The sequence below is a fragment of the Stenella coeruleoalba genome, assembly GCF_951394435.1.
Source record: "Stenella coeruleoalba genome assembly, chromosome: 20".
NCBI classification, from domain to species: domain Eukaryota; kingdom Metazoa; phylum Chordata; class Mammalia; order Artiodactyla; family Delphinidae; genus Stenella; species Stenella coeruleoalba.
Window position 1 is genome coordinate 54,914,415 of NC_137166.1, and position 19,216 is coordinate 54,933,630.

General features: G+C 56.1%; 1 protein-coding gene across 1 annotated transcript; it reads left to right on the forward strand.

Moving 5' to 3' along the window:
* Positions 1-19: 19 nt before the first annotated feature.
* PRPF31 (pre-mRNA processing factor 31) lies at positions 20-16,585 on the forward strand. The gene is made up of 14 exons (XM_079906923.1): positions 20-120; positions 3,060-3,244; positions 3,333-3,393; positions 6,231-6,314; positions 6,920-7,017; positions 7,611-7,717; positions 8,437-8,606; positions 10,847-11,004; positions 12,113-12,202; positions 13,797-13,924; positions 14,012-14,084; positions 14,690-14,818; positions 14,917-15,015; positions 16,166-16,585. Exons 2-14 carry the CDS (start codon positions 3,068-3,070, stop codon positions 16,289-16,291), a joined length of 1,500 nt encoding a protein of 499 aa, XP_079763049.1. The 5' UTR covers positions 20-120; positions 3,060-3,067; the 3' UTR covers positions 16,292-16,585.
* The last annotated feature ends 2,631 nt before the right edge of the window (positions 16,586-19,216 follow it).

Consider the following 19,216-nt stretch of genomic DNA (forward strand, 5'->3'; position numbering starts at 1 on the left):
AGGGGCCAATCAGAGCGCAGCTTTGCTTCGACGACGGCGCATGGTTGAAACGTCATCAGTGAGCGTCGACCGCTGCTGGGAAGCTAATTTCTTAGAAACCGTCGTGCGAGAAGAGTAGAGGTGAGTGTGATGGAGACGAGGGAAGGGCGGGAGGTTGGCTTCCTGGGTCTGGGAGAGGAAGTGTGTAAGGAGAAAGGCGGGCCTTCGTAGACCGACTAACCAAAGGTCTCAAATGCTCCTACATTGTTAAGGCTCTGGGGATATAGCGGCAGCAAAAAATCGTCCCCGGCCCTATTAGCGCTTTGCATGGTGCCTGGGGAGACAGGCTTAATCAAGTAATTACTTAACCACAAATGTGTGAAGTGCTTTAGGGTACACACAGGGCGTGCGGGGTGTATATCACCAAGCAACTTATCTACTCTAGAGTGGGGTGCGTGGGTCAGGGAGCTGGAATATGAGAACTGAAGGATGAAGAGGTGTTGAGCTGGTAAAAAGGGAGGAAATGAAGACCTAAAGTGAGGGGAAGAAGTTGGTAAGCGAAAAAAGTGTGAGAAGGATTCAGGGGCATGGGGAATAGTGGCGGGGGCTGAGGCTGGAGAGGTTGGCTGGCATCAAGCGAAGTCGTGGTACCTAATCCGTGCCACGTGCTGCGCTGGGCGATGGAAATAGTGTGCAATGAACAAAATGGACACGGTCCCTCTTTCCTTACAAATTTAAGCTTAATGGGGAAGATGGACATTAAACAAAATGTTAGAAATTTAGAGAATCTCAAGTGTTGAAGTGAACTGAAGGGTTCATAGGATGTATAACAGCAAGATAGCATCTAGTCTCAGGGTCAGAGATAACCCACGCTGCAAGAAATAATGTTTGTGCCCTTACCTTTGGGATGAAAAAATAATATATCCAGAGAGCCGGAGAAAGGGAACTATAATGTGGTTGGTATAAAGATTAAATAAAGTTCATTCATTCATTTGCCCAATATTTCTTGTATACCTACAACGTGCTAGAGATTCTGCTAGATGGTGGAGATATAACGGTGAACGGACAGATAACCACCCCTGGTTTTGCTTACAGTTTAGTGGGGAAACAGAGAAGAGAGGATAAGAAGAGATACTTGAGTCTAATGTATGGAGAGCAGATCATGTCCAATAAAGGACAAGTTCCTCTTATTCAGAGAAAGCAAGAGTAACGAGAGTTTTAGAGAAAGATGTGTGTGAGATAACATGGGTGCGTTTACAAGGAAAAGCTGTGTCTTATAAAGAGAAGTGAGTATAAAGGGGACATTGCATCTTAGGGAGAAAGGAGGGTATGAGGGGAGACTGAGCTCAGAGACACCGAACATCCAGGGGTCCTAAACCGGCAGCTCAAGGGCCAGATCTTTCCTGTAGTCGTTTAGTTTGGCCTTTGCCATGGTGGTCTGTTTAAATTAGCCACTTAAAAAGAAACTTTTCAGACTGGGAGGTTACACATAAAAATTCTGACTCTCTTACTTTTCTTGAAAAAAATTAGAAAACCTGGCAACATGGAGCCCGTGTTCCCACTGGCAGGGCGTGTCTGAAGCGTCGCGTCAGCTGAGCTCTCACATCAGGCATGATTCCCTCGCTCTCCAGGCTCCACTTCCCCAGTTGCCCAACCCCCAGCCTGCTTCTCACTTATGTCACCCACTTAGCCTCTGGGGACATGGAGGTTTGCAGCCTCCGTTTGTCTTTCTGTAAATTTTATTTTATTTCTTTATTCTTTTGGCTGCACCACGCAGCTTGCAGGATCTTAATTCCCCAACCAGGGATTGAACCCGGGGCCACAGTAGCGAAAGCACCAAGTCCTAACCGCTGGGCCGTCAGGGAATTCCCCTGTTTTTTAAGTTCTTTTTTAATTTCATTTTTTTATTGAAGTATAGTTGGTTTACAATGTTGTGTTAGTTTCAGGTACGCAGCAAAGTGATTCGGTTATACATATACGTATATACCTATCTGTTCTCTTTCAGACTCTTTTCCCTTGTAGGTTATTACAAAGCACTGGGTATAGTTCCCTGTGCTGTACAATAGGTACTTATTGGTTATCTGTTTTTTATATAGTAGTGTGTACATGTTGCATTTGTCTTTTTTTTTTAAATTTTTATTGGAGTGTAGTTGGTCTTCAATGCTGTGTTACTTTCTGCTGTATGGCAAACTGAATCAGTTATACATATATATATATTCGCTCTTTTTTAGATTGTTTTTCCATATAGGTCCTTACAGAGTATTGGATAGAGGTCCCTTTGCTATACAGCAGGTTCTTATTAGTTATCTATTTTATACATAGTAGTGTGTATATGTCCATCCCAGTCTCACATTTATTTCTCCCCCCCTTCCCCCTACATTTGTCTTATTGAAAGAGGAGAACAGGAAGAGGGAGCATTTCTTATTTTAATAATAAAAAAAAAGCACTGGGGAGGACAGAGTGGTGGGGATTGTACCTTGTAGAGTAGTGCTTCGCAGCCTTTGCAGCCTTTTCCACTGTGTGGGATTCACCGAAAATACTAATATTTGTACAGCACCTGGGGGTAGGAGCTGCTCATAGCCCGAGGTGATTGGCCTGGAGGCTCTAGACATTTTAGGCCCTGCCTGGTTGTCCTGATGGCTGAGGAGATCAGGGTGTCTGTCACCCATTTGGGGCCCAACAGTTGGTGGGGAGGGGCCTCTGCTGGTGGGGGGAAGGAAAGGATGTGAGGAGAGGTCTTATCAAGGGAGGGGATGTATCTTTTAAGTCTTAGCGAAGTGGTGGTGTGAGGGGTGTGCAGTGTCCTGTCCAGTGAAGTGAAGGTGAGAAGGGTGGGTAGTGTGACTTATGACTGGAGACCATCTGGTTCTGGGAAGTGGGTTCATGGATTCATTCAGCAGGCGTTTCCTGAGCATCTGTTATGTGTCAGGCGCAGTTAGGAGCTAGAGAAAAAAGCAGAAGAGTGTACCTGTCCTTGTGGAGCCTGCATGCTGGTGAGGTTGATCAAGAAGGACCAGGGCCACCTGGCAGGGGAGGCCTGTCCCAGTAATGAGTGGGAATCCCGCTCACCCTGCCCGCAGGCCTCGGGATGTCTCTGGCCGACGAGCTGCTAGCTGACCTCGAGGAGGCGGCAGAAGAGGAGGAAGGAGGAAGCTACGGGGAGGAAGAGGAGGAGCCGGCGATCGAGGATGTGCAGGAGGAGACCCAGCTGGATCTTTCCGGAGATTCGGTCAAGAGCATCGCCAAGCTGTGGGACAGCAAGATGGTGAGAGGAGCTCCTGGGGGGTGACACGGGCAGCAGCTCCTTTGCCTGGAGAGTCCCGGCTTCTGACTCTCCGCTCCTCCCCGGACAGTTCGCTGAGATCATGCTGAAGATTGAGGAGTATATCAGCAAGCAGGCCAAAGCTTCGGAAGGTACTTCTTCCTCCCCGTCGCCCTCGCCCTCGCCCGCCCCGGCTCTGCTCCGGCCAGGGCCCTTGGCTCTTTTGCTGCTGGTGACTTTGGAAGTTGGCCCTTCCCGTCACCCTTTGCCAGAGCCCTCTTCTTCTCTTCCATCCCAGCCCAGTCCCCTTCTCTCCTAAGAGTGTACTGCATTCCAAAGCTGGTAAGTTCTTTCTAAGTTTTCTTTTTTCTTTTTTGCCCGTGCTGCACAGCATACAGGATCTTAATTCCCCAGCCAGGCATCAGACCCAGGCCCCCTGCAGTGGAAGCGCAGAGTCCTAACCACTGGACCACCAGGGAAGCCCCTAAAGCTGACACTTCTTAAGTCCTTGCTCTGTGCTGAGCGCTGGCTAATTGTGATAGGATTTATCTCAAGGCTTCCCAAACTTTACTGATAACGTGATCAGTTATAGAGTTTTGCCACACCTGTAAAACACTTATTATTTCACTTTTTTTTTTTTTTTGCGGTACATGGGCCTCTCACTGCTGTGGCCTCTTCCGCTGCGGAGCACAGGCTCCGGACGTGCAGGCTCAGCGGCCATGGCTCAGGGGCCCAGCCGCTCCGCGGCATGTGGGATCTTCCCGGACCGGGGCACGAACCCCTGTCCCCTGCATCGGCAGGCAGACTCTCAACCACTGCGCCACCAGGGAAGCCCTATTTCACATTTTTAAATCCACATACTTTTTCCTTCAGTTTACGCAAGAAGGAAAGATATTGCTACTGTGGATGGAAAACTGGTGTCATTTGTTAAATAGAAAGTAACCATGAAAATATAAAAAAATATCCATAAAAGTTATTAAAATCTCTCCTCACTTCTAACTCTGGGCAAAGCTGGGTTGTCTCTTGAGTGTTCAGACCAGCTCTAAGAGGACAGTGCTGTCATCACCCCTGTTTTTCTTGGAAAGCTGTGGCTCTTGATTTGAATTCCTAGGCAGTGGGAAGCCAAGGGAAGCTTTTTGGCACAGGAATGGTATAGTCAGAGCAGAGTTTCAGGGAGACTTACTTGCTCCATCGTTTCTTTTTTAAAAAATTAATTAATTAATTAACTTGTCGGCTGCGTTCGGTCTTTGTTGCTGTGCGCAGGCTTTCTCTCTAGTTGCGGTGCGCGGGCTTCTCATTGCGGTGGCTTCTCTTGTTGTGGAGCACAGGCTCTAGGCACGCGGGCTTAAGTAGTTGTGGCACACGGGCTCAGTAGCTGTAGCTCGCGGGCTCTAGAGCGCAGGTTCAGTAGTTGTGGCGCACGGGCTTTGTTGCTCCACGACGTGAGGGATCTTCCTGGACCAGGGCTGGAACCCGTGTCCCCTGCATTGGCAGGTGGATTCTTAACCACTGCACCATGAGGATTAAACTTGAAACCTTTAAAACTTTCTTTAAAGTTTTCGTGAGGCGCCCTGCGGGCCAGGCCTGTGTGGGCCTCTGCTCTCAGAACGCTCAGGGGCTGGCGGAGCAGTTACTGGTGGGCGGCGCCTGCTGGGGTGGAGGGAGCCCAGGACACTCGGGAGCCACAGGAGGAGCTGGCTGACCCTGCCACGGTCAGGGAAGAACTGATGTCTCAGCTGGACTTTGAAGCATGAATACACATGACAGGCTAAGAATGGGGTGGCGGGGGGGGTGCGCCCAGGGAAAGAGAGCTGCACCTGCAAAACCTTGGACATCCATAGTGGTGGGGAGGCTGGCAGGGCACCAGACCCTGCGGGGTTTCAAATGCCAGGCCAGGGAGTCATGGGGAATCATAAAAGTGACATTTCCTGGTGTGGGCCAGGCTCGGGGATTTTAAGTCAGACCCAATCACACCCCATGTCTGGTGGGGAAGGTGTACATGAAACACCTCAACCTGGGTGGTGACGGTGTCTAATGGATGTGGCAGGAGTGTGGCAGAGCACAGAGAGACAGCTGACCCCTCCTGAAAGGTGCGGGAGGGGTTCTTAGGCGCCTTGTGAGCCTTGAGGACGTGGAGGCATTTGAGCATCAGGATTCGGAGCGCAGACTCGGGAGTCAGATCTCAGCGCTGCCATCTGCTGGCTCTGTGCCATCAGGCCGAGTCCCTCCGTTTCTTTCTCTGCAACGTTGGCCTGATTTAACACCAACCTCCCTGGCTGGTTGTGGATAAAATAAGTTAATGCCCGTAAGGCACTTATAACAGTGTCGTATGGCCAGTAAGTCGTGTCTGTGTCAGTTGCTCGTGATAATACTGTCATCATTGTCATTATCGTTGTTATTATTAGTGCTTGAAGGGTTTTCCAGAAACAGACACGAGGAAGGGATGTACCAGGGAGAGGGAACAGCATATTCAAAGGCCAAGAGAAGAGTGAAGCAGGCCAAGTGTTCAGGGCACTGTAATCAGTCCTTTAATGGCTGGAATGAAACAAAGCGGGGGTGTGATGAGAGGATGGGGCCAGGAAGGTGCAGAGACCAGACTGGAGTCACTGAGTCAGCAAGTGTCCACGGAGCGACTGCAGTGGGCCAGGCGCATCGGGGTGCAGCCACAGGAAACAGACCCAGTACTTGTCCTTGCAGAGCTTCCAGCCTTTCGGGAGGCCTCAAACATCACTCTGGGTAGCTGGGCTGTTAGTCTAAGGGTGTGGTGAGCCCAGGAGGGTTTCGGTCCAGGGCGAGATGGGGTCAAGTCTAGACTGGCCTGGAGGGAGAGATGGGAGGTTTGCAGATATGCAAACCTGCCCCCCAGTTTCCTCTTCAGCCCCTCCCTGCTCCTCTCCAGCTGCATCCCCAGTCTCCCTGAGCTGTGGGATCTGGAACGGGGTGGGTGCATAGACACACACCCACACCAGGCTCTTTCTCATCCTCACAGTGATGGGACCAGTGGAGGCGGCCCCCGAGTACCGGGTCATTGTGGACGCCAACAACCTGACGGTGGAGATCGAGAACGAGCTGAGTGAGTGCCGGGAAGGGCAAGCAGAGACAGCCCTGCCCGGTGTCCCCCACAGCCTCCTCCCATCCTCAAGGGAGGGGCAGGCAGGATCACAGGCCGTCTTCCCTGCTGGCCTTTCCCAGGGTCCTGCCCCCAAGCCCCTGTATCAGCTGGAATCCAGGTTCAGCTGCTGTAACAAGTGGTTACGTGAGAAGGAAGCATATTTTCCTCTCATATGAAAGTCTGGATGAGGAGTCCAGGCTCTTTCTGTCTCATTGATCTGCCATCTGTTTCATGGTACAAGGTGACTGCCCACCTCCAGCCATCACCTCCACATCCTCATCAGCAAAAAGATGGGAGAGAAGAGGAGGGCACATTTTTTTCCTTTGAGGGAGTGGCCTGCAAGTTGCACATGTGACTTCAGCTCACATCTTGTAGATCAGAACTAACTCCCATGGCTGCATCCAGCCATAAGGGCAGCCGGGAAATGTAGCTTTGTGCTGTGTGTCCGTGAGCCCAGCTATAATTAGGGGTTTTGCTACTGAAGGAAGAAGGGGAAATGGGTACTGGGAGAGCCAGCAGAGTCTGCCTGCCCCTCATTGGGCTCCTCTCCGCCCTGTCCCCCTTAGACATCATCCATAAGTTCATCCGGGATAAGTACTCGAAGCGATTCCCCGAACTGGAGTCTCTGGTCCCCAATGCACTTGATTACATCCGCACCGTCAAGGTAAATGAGAAGAAGTGGGCTCCCCGACGGCCACTAATGTGAAGGGGCGGCGGGGCCCTGCTCTCGGACCCCCAGGTTTAAGGGGAAGGCTCCCCTCGCTCAGCCTTGGGCTGGAGACGGGATGAGACTCGGGGAAGCAGTCCTAAGTGCCAAGACCCCGAGACGGCAACAGGCCCTGGAGCATTCTGGGAACGAGAGGAGGCGAGGAGGCGGATTGCAGAGGCCCTGGGTCTTAAGGGAAAGTGAAGGCGGGCTCACCAGTGCGCAGGGCCCCCCATGAGTCCAGGGGCGGATGGGGGCGGTGGCAGGGGATGCCCACCCAGGGAAGTGACGCGGTCAGACCCGCACTCTGAGTGGCCATGGGCTGCAGGCCTGTGGCGGCAGCGGGTCTTCCCTGGGTGGCCCGTCTGCTCAGCTCTGCTTCCGGGTCAGCCCGCACGGGGCAGACGGTGCAGATCCTTTGAGCAGCGGAGTTGCCAGGAGTGGGGGGAGGCAGGGGAGTGCCCCGGGTACAGATGGGGTGGGTGCAGGAGCACGAGAGGTTCTGGAGCTTCCTGAGTCCCAGGCCCCTGTCCTGCCCTCTCGCCCCCCAGGAGCTGGGCAACAGCCTGGACAAGTGCAAGAACAACGAGAACCTGCAGCAGATCCTGACCAATGCCACTATCATGGTCGTCAGCGTCACTGCCTCCACCACCCAGGGGTGTGCACAGGGGCCCCTCTGATGGTGCACGGCGGTCTGGGCCAGCGGCATGGCTGTCAGTCTCAGGGGGATAGGGCACTTCAGCTCGCAAGCCAGGCACCGTGCTGGGCTCGGGGCTCCCCGGGCATGAGAAGCCAGCCTCGCCCAGGGTTTCGAGGGTGAAGCAAGGGGCAGGCCCGTAATTAGAAGTGTCCGTCTCTGGCGTGTCATCCCCTTGCTAGGGTGAATGCCGGCTCTCCACCTGCCCCTCTGGCGTCCGTGCTGCGCCTAGGAGAAGGGGCCATTTGTCACCGCAGAGCAGAGCTCTGGAATGGTTGATCGCAGCGGTGACCGTGCTCCGAGGGAAGCGGCAGGGTGGTGGGCCGGGGTGGCCAGCAGGGCTGAGGCCTGCAGGGTGTGGGGGGCCTCAGCGGGAGAGCGTTTCAGGAAGAGGGAGCGCCTGCAGAGGCCCAGCTCTGGCATGGCCTGGGCAGGGGCGCCTCCCACAGACGGAGACAGGACGGGGCAGTGCGGTGGCACCGCGGACTGGTTCCCGGCAGCCCTGGCTTCCAGGCCTCAGGGCCGGCAGGAGCAGTACCTGTGGTGAAGCTGCACACACGTGTGCGCACACACACGCAGCTGGGAGGACGCGGGCTCTCGGGCCACGCAGACGGGACATGCTGAAGCTCGAAGATCGGGTCCGTCCCAGCCTCACCCCCACCTCGCCCCCCCCCCCGCAGGCAGCAGCTGTCGGAGGAGGAGCTGGAACGGCTGGAGGAGGCCTGTGACATGGCGCTGGAGCTCAACGCCTCCAAGCACCGAATCTACGAGTACGTGGAGTCGCGCATGTCCTTCATCGCGCCCAACCTCTCCATCATCATCGGGGCGTCCACCGCCGCCAAGATCATGGGTGAGGCCCGTCCCCACGCAGTGACGGCCCCGCGGGCCATGTGACCTTGGGCAAGTCTGTTCCTCTTCTGTAAAATGGGGATTTGGCCCTGGGGCCCCAGGACCGTGTCCCCTCGCCCCCACCCTCTCATCTCTCCTGGAGACCACAGAGGTCGGCCAGCTTGCTCTTCACACAGACATGGAGAAAGGATGGGGGCCCTGAGCCTGGTCAGCGCCCGCATCCCCAGCAGAGCTGGGGCCAGACAAGCCGCAAAGGGGAGAGGCGGCGTGGCTGGTGGAAATGCTGGGCGTCGCAGCAGCTCCCAGCTCTGCCGTGGGCCCACAGGGCCGCCTGGCAGAAGTAAAGTCAGCTCTCTGAGCCTCAGTATCTCCACAAGACGGGGGCACTGGTCCTGGCAGTGGGTGCCTTCCTCCTCGGGGGCTCTCTGCGGCCTCAGAGTGCCCCCTCAGGCTCCTGGCCCCTTCAACCGAGAAACATTTCCCCGGGGAGTTGGATAAAGCAGCCGTATTCGTCAGTTCAGGCTGCTGTAACAAAGTACCATAGACTGGGGGGCTTCAACAACTGAGGTTTATCCTCTCACAGTCTGGAGGCTGGGAGACTGAGATCAGGTGTCAGCAGGGCTGGTTCCTTCTGAGAGCCTCTCTCCTTGGTGTGTAGACGGCCACCTTTTCACTACGTCCTCATGTGGTCTTCCCTCCATGTGGGACTGTGTCCTAGTCTCCTCTCGTAAGGGCACCAGTCCTATTGGATTAGGGCCCATCCTGTGACCTCATTTCACCTTGATCACCTGTTTTGTTTTGTTTTTTTTAATTTGGTCGTGCTGGGTCTTAGTTGTGGCAGGCGGGCTCCTTAGTTGTGGCAGGCGGGCTCCTTAGTTGCGGCTCGCCAGCTCCTTAGTTGCAGCTTGCATGTGGGATCTAGTTCCCTGATCAGGGATCGAACCTGGGCCCCCTGCATTGGGAGTGCTGAGTCTTAACCACTGCGCCACCAGGGAAGTCCCTGATCACCTCTTTAAAGACCCTGTCTCCAAATACAGTCACATTCTGAGGTGTGGGGAGGGGAGGGCTAGGACTTCAATGTGTGAACTCGGCGGGGGGACACAGTTCAGCGCAGAACACAGTCTTGGGGGCAGGTGTGTGCAGAGTTGCAGGTAGAAGCAGTGGTGTCGGGGAAGGACAAGCTCGGGTGTGGATCCTGCTTCCCCCCTCGCTGACCTCATGTCTTTGGGCAAACGGTGTCACGTGCCTCAGTTTCCCTAGTGGCGATTGGGGGTTGTGCTAGTTTCCTGTGACTGCTGTAACAAATGACCACGAACCAAGAGGCTTGAACGATGCAGTTTATCATCTGACAGCTGTGGAGGTCAGAAGTCCACCGTGGGCCTCACGGGGCTAGAATGAAAGTGTCGGCAGGGCTGTGGTCCTCTATGGTGGGTCAGGGGAGGAAGCCGTTCCCTGCCTTTTCCAGCTTCCAGGGGCACCTGCATCCCTTGGCTTGTGGCTCCTTCCTCTGTCTTGAAAGTCTCCTCTCGTGCCACTCTGACTTTGCTTTTCTCTCCCACTTTTGAGGACCCTCGTGATTACATTGAGCCCACCAGGATCCTCCAGGATAATCTCCCCTTCTCGGGGTCCTTAACTTGCCCGTATCTGCAGAGTCCCTTTGGCTGCATGTGGCACTGTAGTCGCAGGTTCCGGGGATGGTGATGTCAGTGACCATGGGGGCTGTTCTGCTCCCGCACGGGTGTTGGAGGCTTGTTTCAAGGACTCGTGTGTGTGATGAGACCATTTACCTAATCCTTGAAAGCGCCCAGCACAGGGCCCCGCACACAGCAATCCCACCTCAGAGGTAGAACTACTTACAGTATTTACCTGCAGCTCCTCTTCCCCTCCCCCATGCCCGCAGACACGCTCAAGGGAACCCAGAGGTGATTCACACCCAGGCCCTGTTGTTGCGAGCCCACAGCGCGGTGAAAACCACTCTGAGGCCGGAGCAGGGCCTGTGTGGCTTCGCAGACTTGGGTCAGGTTCCTGTTGAGCCAGTCTGCTCACTGTGCACTCTAGCAAGTTGCTTCACCTCTCTGAGCCTCCTCCAAACCCCTCTCGGAGGCGGGACACGTCGGCCCTCCTTGGCGGGGCCGCCTCGGGGCTCCAACCAGAAACTCCTGTGAAGGTGCAGCGCACGGCGAGCCCCAGACAAATCCCCCCGGTCCTTCTGAGCCCCTCCCTCCCTCTGTCCCGCTGCAGGGGTGGCCGGCGGCCTGACCAACCTCTCCAAGATGCCCGCCTGCAACATCATGCTGCTCGGGGCCCAGCGCAAGACGCTGTCCGGCTTCTCATCCACCTCAGTGCTGCCCCACACTGGCTACATCTACCACAGCGACATCGTGCAGTCCCTGCCCCCGGTGAGTCCCACCCCCTTGGAACCTTATGCTGTGCCCCAAAGGGCACCCCCTCCCCCTGCTGCTCCTCGGGTCCCAGGGGTCTCTGCTGACGCCAGGGGTCAGGACCCTGGAGGACGGGCCGCGCAGGGTGTACGAACAAGGACGCTGGAGCTGACAGGCCAGGCTGGAGTTCTGATCCCCCTCAGGCTCCCCGTGTGTAAGTGGGGTGAACTGAACCTGCTTCATGGGGTCGAGATGAGGACTCACTCGTACGAAACGCCTTGACATCAGGCCTCGCACGTACAAAGCAGCGGAAGCGTTAAGCTTGTGAGTTCGGGGTTCCCAAGACCACGGTCAGGTTCAGTGGCCACTAGAAGGACTCAGAGAGCTCACCTTGAGCCGATCCACCCAGGGCTACGGTTTATCACAGTGAGCGCACCCAGAGTAACGCTGGCCGAGGGGAGGCACGAGGGCAGGGTCCTCGGGGCTCAGTCTCTGCCGAGGCTCGGGGGCACAGACATGGCTGGGACCCCGTGACTCAGAGACCCCACCCTAAGTCACAGCGCTGTTCCCTGGCTTACCCAGGCCCCTGCCAGCACAGATCACCACCCAGGAGCCAGGGCCAAGGCCAGACTTCTCAGGACAGGGTTAAATTCCCCTCTACGCCTAGCTGCTGCTGGCTTACTATGTTATTATTATTACTGTTATTCTTCTCTTTATTATTATTGCTACCATTACCATTACTACTGGTCACCAAGACTTGGGGCTGTGGGTGTTACAGGTACCATCGTGGTGTTTCTCAGAACCCGGCCCCTACCTTTTGTGGCACATGACACCATTTTTGGTGATACACAGATGGATGTTTTAAATTTTAATGTAGGTATTTTCTCCGTATTTGATAATCTTCCGTCTGTTGTAATGCGATTCAGCCTTCTGTGCAAACGGGGAAGTAGGTTATCGTTATCACCGACAATGATGATTTGTTACTGTAACACGTTATTACAGTAAGGCAATAGCGGTAAAGGTGAAATGCTGACAGGCAGAAATGGAGACGGGGGCTAGAGTTGTGGAAACGCTGCCATCTGATTGCATCTGCACACTGACTCTGCCTTCCTGTCCATGACTGCAGGATCTCCGGCGGAAGGCGGCCCGGCTGGTGGCTGCCAAGTGCACGCTGGCAGCCCGAGTGGACAGTTTCCATGAGAGCACGGAGGGGAAGGTGAGGGGCGGGCGGCGTCTGTCCGGGTGGTATGTGGTCTGTCTCAGGGAGAGCTGTCAATAGAGGACCCAGCACAGCGAGCGCTGTCCTAACAGGGCAGAGGCGGGGGTGTTGGTTGTGGCCCCTACCGAGGCCAGCGTCCCCTCCCCCTTCTGTACGAGTTTCCCGTTGCTGCTGCTGTGACAGATTAACCACAAGCTTAGTGGCCTAAAGCAACACAGGGTTACTGTCTTTGAGTTCGGTAGGTCAGAAGACCACGGCGGCTTCCCTGGCCTGAAATCAAGGGGTTGGCAGGGTTCATTCCTTCCGGAGGCTCAAGGGGAGGATGGCTCCGCTGCCTCTTGCAGCTTCCACAGGCCGCCCGCGTCCCGTGGCTTGTGGCCCCTTCCTCCATCTTCAAAGCCAGCGTAGCATCTTCCCAGCTCTCTCTGACTCTGCTTCTGTCTCCACATCTCCTTTGACTCTTTTAAGGACCCAGTGATTACACTGGGTCCACACTGATCATCTAAGGCACCCTCTCCCCGTTTCCAGATCCTTAACCCAGTCACATCTGCAAAGTCCCTTTTGTCAGGTAAAGTGACACATTCGCAGGGACCATAGAGTTGGTTGTGGACACCTTTGGAGGAGGGGGAGGTATTTATTTGCCTACTGCACCAGGATCTGTCCCCTCTACCAGAACTGTCATTGTTCACGTAATTATTCCATCAACCTGCGTGCCTTGGCGGACTTGTTCTGGGAGAGTAGATGTTTTCTGTCTTGTGCATTATTGTTTTCCAAGCACCCACCCTGGCACCGTGGGTTCAGGGGTTCAGTCTCTCTCTGACCACTGGCTTGGATGCTGGGGGTACAGCAGTGAACCACACAGACAAAAGCCCTGCCTCCATGCCATCTCCATTTTGGCTGGGGGCAGGCCGAGAAGACACAAGCGGCAGGTCTGCGGTGCGTCCAGCGGCGCTGAGTAAAGCCTGGGAAGACAGACGCGGGGCACTGGGGGTGGCGAGGGAGGCGAGACTGAGTAACCTGGAGCTCGGGGAGGGCTCCTCCGAGGAGGCGAGGGTTTAACATAGACCTGAGTGCAGTTAGCAGGCGAGTCCCGTAGATGCTGGGGGGAAGGGTGTCTCAAGCAGAGGGAACAGTCGGTGCACAGGCCCTGAGGCTGGAGCACAGCGAGCTCCAGGGAGAGGAGGCTGGCGGGATGGGGGCAGATCACGTGCAGCCTCTCGCACCCTGGGGAGAGCTTGGCCTCAGTGGGGGTGCTGAAAGGGGGCCGATTTGGGGTCCTTCCTGAAGGGAGAGCCTGGCGGGACTCTCGGGGTGTGGCCGACTCCAGGGCATCGACACTTACTGACCTGAGGAGAGCTGGGGCGGGGAGTGGGCGCGGGAGCTCTGTCTGCTCCATTGCCTGTGGGGCGCAGCATTGAGAGGAGAGGGCTGAGCCTGCGATACAGTGTGGGAGCATCGCGTGGTAGGTGCGACTTAAACCCGCAGAGCCCAGAGGGTCAAGGTCCTCCAGGGCCGCGTGGGAACGAGGGGGACGGGCGGACAGGACAGGCCCGAGGGAGCAGCTGCAGGACCCCCAGCCCGTCCTCCCCAGGTGGGCTACGAGCTGAAGGATGAGATCGAGCGCAAGTTCGACAAGTGGCAGGAGCCGCCGCCCGTGAAGCAGGTGAAGCCGCTGCCTGCACCCCTCGACGGGCAGCGTAAGAAGAGAGGCGGCCGCAGGTGGCGCCCGGGGACCAGTCGGGCCGGGACGGAATGGGAAGGGAAGAGGCTTGCACCCTCCCAGCTGACCCCCTGCCCTGTCCCCAGGTACCGCAAGATGAAGGAGCGGCTGGGGCTGACTGAGATCCGGAAGCAGGCCAACCGCATGAGCTTCGGGGAGGTCAGACCCCACCCTGCTCTGCCCCCACTCCCTGCTGCATTCCTTCCTCTCCACCTGTGGCCATGCCCCCCACCCCCAGATCTGGGACAACACCTTAGCCTCCTCCCTGGTCCCCCCACCCCGGCCTCCAGTCTCTCCCCACCCCATCCACCCGGCACCGGCTCCCCTCGCCCCGAGGCTTCCCATCCACCCAGGCACTGGAGGCTGTTCAGGATCAGACCCCTGCAGGCCTCCCAGTCTCGTGTCCCCCCACGCCCCGCACACATGCCCTTCCCCAGGCTCCACCCCTGCCAGGCTCTGGTTACCCGAGCCTCACCCTACTGATCCTGCAAGAACTAGCTCAGATGCCCTTTCATCAGTGAAACCCATTTCAGTTCTTACACCACACACACACACACACACACACACACGCACACGCACGGCCCCTCTCAGCTGTGAGCTCAGGGAGCAGTAACGGGACCTGACTTCCTTGCTGGGGCCCCAGCAAGGCTCACTGCACTCGGGGCCCAGTAGGCGCCTGAATAGGGCCGGCCGATGGGGTGGGTGCGTGGGCCTCTAGCTGACTGAGGAGGCAGCTGGCACCCGACGCCTTTCCCTCCCACCAGATCGAGGAGGACGCCTACCAGGAGGACCTGGGCTTCAGCCTGGGCCACCTGGGCAAGTCGGGCAGCGGGCGGGTGCGGCAGACACAGGTGAACGAGGCCACCAAAGCCAGGATCTCCAAGACGCTGCAGGTACGGCCGCGGGCTGGGGCGGGGGCTGAGGGTGAGGGGCTGCGGGCTCGGGCGCTGGGCCCCAGCCACAGTCTGCACCTCCCCGGCCCTCCCCACAGCGGACCCTGCAGAAGCAGAGCGTGGTGTACGGCGGCAAGTCCACCATCCGCGACCGCTCCTCGGGGACTGCTTCCAGCGTGGCCTTCACCCCACTCCAGGTACCGGCCCCCCTTGGGTCAGGAGGCCCAGGGAAACCCCCTTCCCCTCCTGGGCTTCAGCTGCCTCGCCTGCATAATGAGCACACGACAGGGCCCCTCTCGGGGCTGCCGTGGGGGGAGTGGGCACCGATGAAGCCCCTGAAGGGCGTATCTGGGTTCCCTGCACTCGGTGAAGTTACCAGGGACCAGTTGGTCTCTATGACCTCGAGCAGGCTCAGTCCCTCCCTGAGGCTCTGGGTCCCCACCTTCCAAGATCCGGTGGCTGGGGCCACCTCAGGGCCCCGCGCAGGAAAGGTCCTAGGTAGGTGGGCTGGGCAGTCGGGACCCCAGCCAACCACCAGAGCACAGGATGGAGCCAGGGCAGGTCACTCCCCTGTCGGGTCCGTGCCTCGGTTTATTCACCCACCAAATAGCGCTGGTGTGGCCCTCGGGATCTGAGGAGCACCAGCTCATTCCCTCCATCAGCAGGTGTCTGCTGAGTGCCTGCTAAATTCCGAGCGCTGTTGCAGGTGCCGGGACAAAGCCACAAAACAGAGACAGGAAGTTTTGCCCTCCCAGAGCTTAGGGGGTGGCAGGGGGACAGATAACTAAGATACATAGTGTACTGGAAGGTGGACAGTGCTGGAGACTGAAAGGACTAAGGGAGATGGGGAGCCTCCAGGGGAGGCCTCAGCGAGAAGATGAGAGTCACCGTGTGTAGAACATTCACAACAATGCCTGCCACGCGTCGGGTCCCCAGGGCTGGTCGTTAAATCCTTGGTGGGGTTGGTGCAATTTGTGCTGGGACTGCAGGCAAGCCACTTACTTCTGGGACTCAGTTTCCTTATTCAGGAACCGAACAGGATCAGCTGTTCTCCAACGGTGGTGTTTTTAAAGTCTCCTGGGGAACCTGCTAAAAATTCAGATGCCCAGATCCTCCCCTCTTCCCCCACCCCCCAGCCCACAGAGTCAGAATCTCCCAAGGTGGGGGAGATTTGGGGGCTGGCAAACTGTCCACATGTTTGCCCAGAGCCCAAGGACCACTGGGAAGGGCCCGTGGGCCCCTGACATTTCATGATTCCTTCACTGGGAGCTGGGGGAGCTGGGCGGGGGGCATTGTTAGGGCCCAGGCCCGTCTCCCCACCCCATCCCATCTCCCTCACCTGCCCAGGGCCTGGAGATTGTGAACCCACAAGCAGCGGAGAAGAAGGTGGCTGAGGCCAACCAGAAGTATTTCTCCAGCATGGCCGAGTTCCTCAAGGTCAAGGGTGAGAAAAGCGGCATCATGTCCACCTGAGGGGCGGTGCCCTGGGCCTTCTCCCGCTGAAGGGACACAGAGGCCCCACCTCTCTGAAGGGATCGGGGTCAGGATGGGGCTGGGAGGTTCCGGCAAGGAGAGCCGCCCCGTGCCGGTCGGTGCTGGGACTGTCCGGCGAGGCATGGGAGAAGGCCCGGCCCTGGAGCACAGAGATCGCTGCCCCACTCACACAGCCAGCCTTCATCACGCGTCTTTTTTATTTTAACCGGGAAAGGAAATACCTTTGGAATAAGTGCAATTAAAAGCACATTATCAGGATCTGTCCTTGGCGAGTGATCGTTTGTCGAACACCCGGGCGATTTGAGGAGCTACGGGGTTTGGGGGGACAGAGCTTGGGCTCCCTGGAATCTGGATCCAACCCCGGGCCTGTCACCTCCTCATCGTGCAGTCCCGGGAAGAGAAGAGCCCTCTCCATCTCCAGGCCCCTTAGAGAACCCCGGTCATTCTGACGCCCCAGCTTTCAATGCAGGCCGCCCTGGGTGGTCGTGGCATCTCATGCAGTTGGCCTCTGCCGCCTTCCAAGCCTCCACACTTCAACCACCAGGCGCACCTGTGAGGACGTAAAAGATGCCCAGGAAGCACTTAGCACTGGGCTCAGCGTCAGGGCCCCACGACCGGGCACTTCTGTTATTCTGTCCAGTGTTTGCTGAGGACTCCCCCTCCCACCCTGGTGTGCCAAGCCCCGGCAGGGTGGAGCAGACAGGTGCCCAGGCCTGGCAGGGACTCAGTGCTATGAAAGTTCCTGCCTGGTAAAGAGAGCACCGTGCCGCCAGGGGTAGCCTACCCCATGCTGGGAGATGGGCTTCACAGCTGCTCACTTACCTGAACGGTCAGCACTTCTCTTAATTACCCAGGAGGACCAGCCCCGGGGGAGTGATGCCTCTCTAGCTCGAGCTTTCTCCCTGGGTCTCTTTCTGCCTCACTGGGTCCTATCTGAGATCTCTCTCTTTCTGTTCCTCTCTCTGGGACTCCCCCATCACCACTAGGGGCTCTGTGTGTGTCTCCGGTCCCCAGTCCCTCCCTCAGCCCAGGGCTCTGTCTCTGGACCTCAGAGGCCCTCTCTGAATCTCTCCCCTCCCTCACATGAAAGAGTCTGCACACCGGGGAGGTTCTTTCCAAAGGCCAGATTACTCCAGGTCACATAACTGTTTCCCCAGATTTATCCCTGAACTTTAGATCAGCCTTGCTTAAAAGTGATGACCTTTGCTGATCTCTGTCTCTGGGGGTGCCAGGGAAGGGCCGTCTGTCCACAGCTCTTCAGAGTCCCCATCTCCCCTGGCCAGACTGAATCGAACGGTGGAGGGGGCAAGGAGGTGTGAAGAATCTCAAGAAGGAATCTGAGTCACCTGGCCCTGCAGTCCCGAATACTCTTAGAGTTTCTCCAAGTTTCATATGCCTCAGAATTGCCTGGAAGGACTGTTAAAACGGGTTACAGGGCCCAGGTTTCCGATTCAGTTGGTCTACGGTGGGGCTCAAAAACGTGACTTTCTAACAACTTCGCAGGTGGTGTTTATGCTGCTGATGCAGGGACCACACTTTGAAAACCACTGCTCTAGAAAATCCTCTTATCAGATTAGTGGCATGTTGGAATCATCTCAGGAATTTGCATTACTAATGTCTGGTTCCCATCCTGAGAAACCCTTATTTAATCAGTCTAGGGCAAGGCCTGGGTATCTGGATTTTTTTTAAGCCCCCAGGTGATTCACACATGCAGTCAAATTTGAGAACCACTGCTCTGGACCCCTGCTACTCAAAAGTGTGGACTGGCAGCACTGCCTGGTAATCTGTTAGAAAAGCAGGATCTGGGACCTCCTGAGTCAGAATCTGCATTTGACAAATCCCCAGGTGATTCCTGAGAAACCTCAAAGGCCCTGCTCCATCCAGGGAACACACTTTGTTGTTTTTGTTTGTTTGTTTTAGGGGAAGTAGTTGATTTACAACAGGGACCACACTTTAAATAACAAGGGTCTTCTGGATCAATATTTCTTAAACTCTAACGAGGAACTTCCCTGGTGGTGCAGTGGTTAAGACTCCACACTCCCAATGCAGGGGGCCTGAGTTCGATCCCTTGTCAGGGAACTAGATCCCACGTGCGTGCCGCAACTAAGAGTTCACATGCCACAACTCAGCAGCTGGCGAGCCGCAACTAAGGAGACCGCCTGCCGCAACTAAGACCTGGTGCAACCAAATAAATAAATAAATATTAAAAAAAAAAAAAGACCTCTAATGATCACCCAGGAAGTTTGTAAAAATACAGATCCCTAGGCTTCACTTCCCAGATCTGTGTGGGCCTAAGAGCACTGCGTTTTTACAAGCATTGCCTGCCTTGCCACAGGCGATTCTGATGCAGTTCTCACTTGCATTTCCCTTGGATTTATCTTACTTTCCTCCACCTAGAGGAGATGGGCAGAAATGACTTCATCTTGACTGTGTGACCCAGGGCAAATGCCTCCTGGTTTGCCAGAGCACCAGTGCCTAGCAAGTTTTAACCACAAGTCATTCCCCGTGTTCATCCAGGTACTCATTCAGCAAACGATTACTGAGTGCTTCTTGCTGCTAAGCGCTGGGGATGCAAAAATCCGGAGGGGGAGATTCAAATAATTAAGAAAATGACAGTATACGTGCAAAAGTAAATCCGAATGAACAGGGCTCACGTGAGCACTCAGCACGGGAGGTCAGGGAAGTTTTCCCGCTAGAAAAGACCACTGAGCTGAGATCTGAAGGACCAGTAGGTGTTAGGAGGCAGCCGTGGGAGGGGAACAGGGACTCTCATCTGTACCTTCTGCGGCGTCCTCACAACACCAGGGAAATGGAGGTGCAGAGGAGAATTACTGTCCCACGGTCATGTAACCACACAGAAGCAGGACAAATACTCCATGCCTCCATGGCGCTTCCCAACCAATT